This window comes from Equus caballus, chromosome 6 (assembly GCF_041296265.1).
Source record: "Equus caballus isolate H_3958 breed thoroughbred chromosome 6, TB-T2T, whole genome shotgun sequence".
NCBI lineage: Eukaryota > Metazoa > Chordata > Mammalia > Perissodactyla > Equidae > Equus > Equus caballus.
Window position 1 is genome coordinate 52,199,469 of NC_091689.1, and position 3,473 is coordinate 52,202,941.

At 41.1% G+C, this 3,473-nt stretch overlaps 1 protein-coding gene across 1 annotated transcript; it reads left to right on the forward strand.

Moving 5' to 3' along the window:
- The first annotated feature begins 371 nt into the window (after positions 1 to 371).
- Positions 372 to 2,387, forward strand: SMIM10L1 (small integral membrane protein 10 like 1). The gene has a single exon (XM_005610945.4). The coding sequence runs from the start codon at positions 551 to 553 to the stop codon at positions 755 to 757; it is 207 nt and encodes a 68-aa protein (XP_005611002.2). The 5' UTR covers positions 372 to 550; the 3' UTR covers positions 758 to 2,387.
- The last annotated feature ends 1,086 nt before the right edge of the window (positions 2,388 to 3,473 follow it).

The window sequence follows — 3,473 nt, forward strand, 5'->3', positions numbered from 1 at the left end:
TACATAGAAAAATCATAGCCCGAGATTTGATCCTTTACAGTTATGGTATGTTATGAACAAGGAGACTTTGTGCCTAAACTGGCTTATGTAAGGAGACCACTTTGCCCTAATATTGAGGTTAATTTTATGAAATCAAACAAGGTAAGATTCCTGGCTAACATCCAAGATCAAACAGCAGACAAACCCGAGTTTTAATCCAGGCTTTGACCTTTACAAACTGTGTGTCCTAATGCAAATTAAACAATTTTACTTAGTTTCCTTTATTTTAAAGGGAAAACAAAATCTGTATGGCTGTTCATATACGTTATATAAAATAACGTGTACGGCACAGGTATAAACAACCCGTTGCGCACCTACCACGTACTAAGCTCTAAATGCCAAGTACCGTCACGGGCAGCACACAGGAAGGGGCGGAGCGCCAGCGGCCGCCGGGCCGAGCGCCGCTCGGAAGGAAGCGGCGGCAGCGGGAGGCGCAGCCGTCGGTCGGGGGTCCGCGGGGCCTACAGTGACCTTCAGCTCCAGGCACTGGGACAGCGGCGACACCGGGTCCATGGCGATCGCGGCGGCTCCGTCTTCCTTGGCCCTCAGCGTCTCGAGCCCGGCCGCGAGCCCCAGCACCTACGGGGTCTTCTGCAAGGGGCTCTCCCGCACCCTGCTCGCCTTCTTCGAGCTGGCCTGGCAGCTGCGCATGAATTTTCCGTACTTCTACGTCGCGGGCTCCGTGATCCTCAACATCCGTTTGCAGGTACACATTTAGGGCCGTGATGGACCTGCCGGGCTTCCGGGCCAGCACAATGGCGGATTCCCAGGAGGCCCGGAGGCGAAGCGGGGCTGCGAGCAAGGAGGTCCGCAGTCTCGCGAGAATGCCTGGGAGCCCTCCGCGGCTGCGCTCGCCGCTCGCAACCCAGCTCCGCAAAGGGTCGCGGAAAGCCTGCCGTGGCTAGAAAGAGGAAACGCGCGATTTTCCGGGAACAGCGAAGAATCTCCCTGACGGCTTACGGCGATGTTTAACAAGCTGTGCATCCTTAAAACAAAAACAGGACGAACAGGATGCGTTGTAGAAAAGGAAGCCTGCTAAAAATTTAAGGAAGAAAAATTTTTAAGTTACAACAAGCTTGTCCAAATTAAAATAAGAAATCATAAATTCTGGGAGTATTGGATTGGATTGTAAGCAAGACATTGAATGAGTAAGAAGCTGAAGATCTTAAGCATATGATGTGGAAGGCATATATTTCTTCAATCCCACAAGAGAAAACAATGACAATCAGAAATTTTCAATGAAAAAAACCCAGAACTATAGAGGAAAAGCATCCTTTTAATACCGAACAGTGTAAAATGCTGCAGGATTTTGAACAGAGGGTTGGAGTGTAAGACAGTGTACTGAATTTCAGTATCCCTGTGAGTAGCATCTGATTCTAGACCTTGGAGCCAAAGAGAAAGAAATTCAGTTGTAAAGCACAAAGCTTGGCTATTTAGTGAATAACAAATAATCATAATAATGTAAATGTTTATGGTTTTCATCTTTTAAGAGAATATTTAATTATGGTTACGAAGTAGAATGCAAATGTTACCAGCCTTGATAATGTAAAAGTACAGTTTTCAAATGAGGATGTCAAAGGGGGAGGGGAAGGTAAATGGGATGGTAGTGGTGTTCTTACAAAGTGGAAAGTTGAAAGATACTGTCTGTTGTTGTTGAGGAAGAAATACATATTATTTAAAGTAGCTATAAAGTTACTAAAATAGTAACATAACTGTTCTAAAGGGGGAGGAGAGTACAGCATGAAGTCAACAAGAAATGCCTAAAGATGGAGAGTTCAGGTGGAATGTCTAAAAAAAAAAAAAACTGAGACTACCTAGTGGGTTTGAATATGGAGTCAAGAGATGTTTAGTTTTTCAGGCTGGAGATGAATTAGTGGTCTGCAGATTTTTTTTTTTAATGAAGAAAACAAAGCTAAGGCAATTATGAACCCCAGGAAAAATAAAGTTTTGCAAGAAACTACACTGCATACCTCAACTGTAATAATACTAGTCATATAAAGTCAGTCATAATTGTGTAAACATTACCAATGTAACAAGAAATGATTATGTAACATTAGGATTCGAGAGGAGAGAGATGTGTGTGTAATGGGGGAAAATTAGTCAAGCTCTAATGTAGAAAAAGTCAATAAAGAAGCAGTATAAACGTTATTAGAAAAAAACTGCAATAAGAAACAGCTAAGAGTTAAAAGTGTTTGTTTCGGGAGAAAAAAAATCAGGGAACAGTAGAGAAAAGGTGGAGGATTGCTGTTTTCCACCACCCATCTAACAGTATTATTTTGATTTGATTTTTCTTAACTATATATATTTCTTTGATTAAGAATTAATTGAAATAAACTTCATTTTAAAAATTCCTGGGTAATTGAAATGTATGCTACTGGTTAAGAGCTTCGGTAGTAAAATGGGATTGAGCACTTAAATCAGGCAAACTTCTGTTAAAATACAAATTCTAATTTTGTGGTCTTAGGTGAGTCCATTAATCTGCCTAAACCCCTGTTTCCTCAACTATTAGGGTAAAAATATCCACCTTGAAAAGTCAGTCTGAAAATTAAAAATAAACCTGCCTGAGTCCTTGATACATACACAATAAACAGTACTTGTTATAACAGAATATTGCATTAATATGTGGATAAAACTTAAAACTCACTCACGGAATGCCTGCTTTTCCAGTGGAGGTTTTAAGTAGAGTACCGACTCTGTAGGTGTGGAGAAGCGCCTGCAGGAAGATTTGGGTTGAGACTTTTGAGCCCAAAGGGGCCATTATTTGCCAAAGTAAAGATTTAAGTTGTTTGGAGGGTTCCATATTTACACTAATTGTGTCCAGCAAACAAGTATACTCTGGGGTTATGAAATAAGCACCCCTCGAACACCATGTCTGGCTGTCGGTAACTGTTCTTCCTACCCTTTATTCCTGTTCTCCAGCCAAACTATTGAGCACATCCTCCTCTTTCTACTTACACTTTTTTCTGCCTTCTCTGTCATTTTTTTGTCTGTGGTTACTCTACCTGTTTTTTTCCTCAGATTCCTCGGACCAGATTAGAGTTCATTTCTTTTACTCTTTTTGGGGGCTGTGTAAATATCATCTTATGCCATTTTCGTAAGCTGCCTTATTTTTGCTTAATTGTGCGCACTAATTATCAGATGTGGTTTTGGGTTTTTTTTTTTTAATATCCCAAAAGATAGGTTTCTATAATCACTTCCCTTGGTAATTACATATTGCTGTGATAGAGTGCAGGAACTAAAACATTTTAGTCTAAAATATCATAAATGTAATTTGATCAATGAAATGATTCAGTAATGCCAAGGGACTTACATATGGTGGGCATCACTGTTCCTTAGAGGCACTAACATCCCAATTTGTAACCTAAAAGAATGTGACTGCTGTTAGCCCTAGAATGGTTAAGATAGAAAGATGCTCCATTCGGGTGGCTACGTGA

Coding starts and splice junctions, on each gene's coding strand:
- SMIM10L1 (XM_005610945.4), top strand. CDS start 551: ATGGCGATCGCGGCGGCTCCGTCTTCCTTGGCCCTCAGCGTCTCGAGC.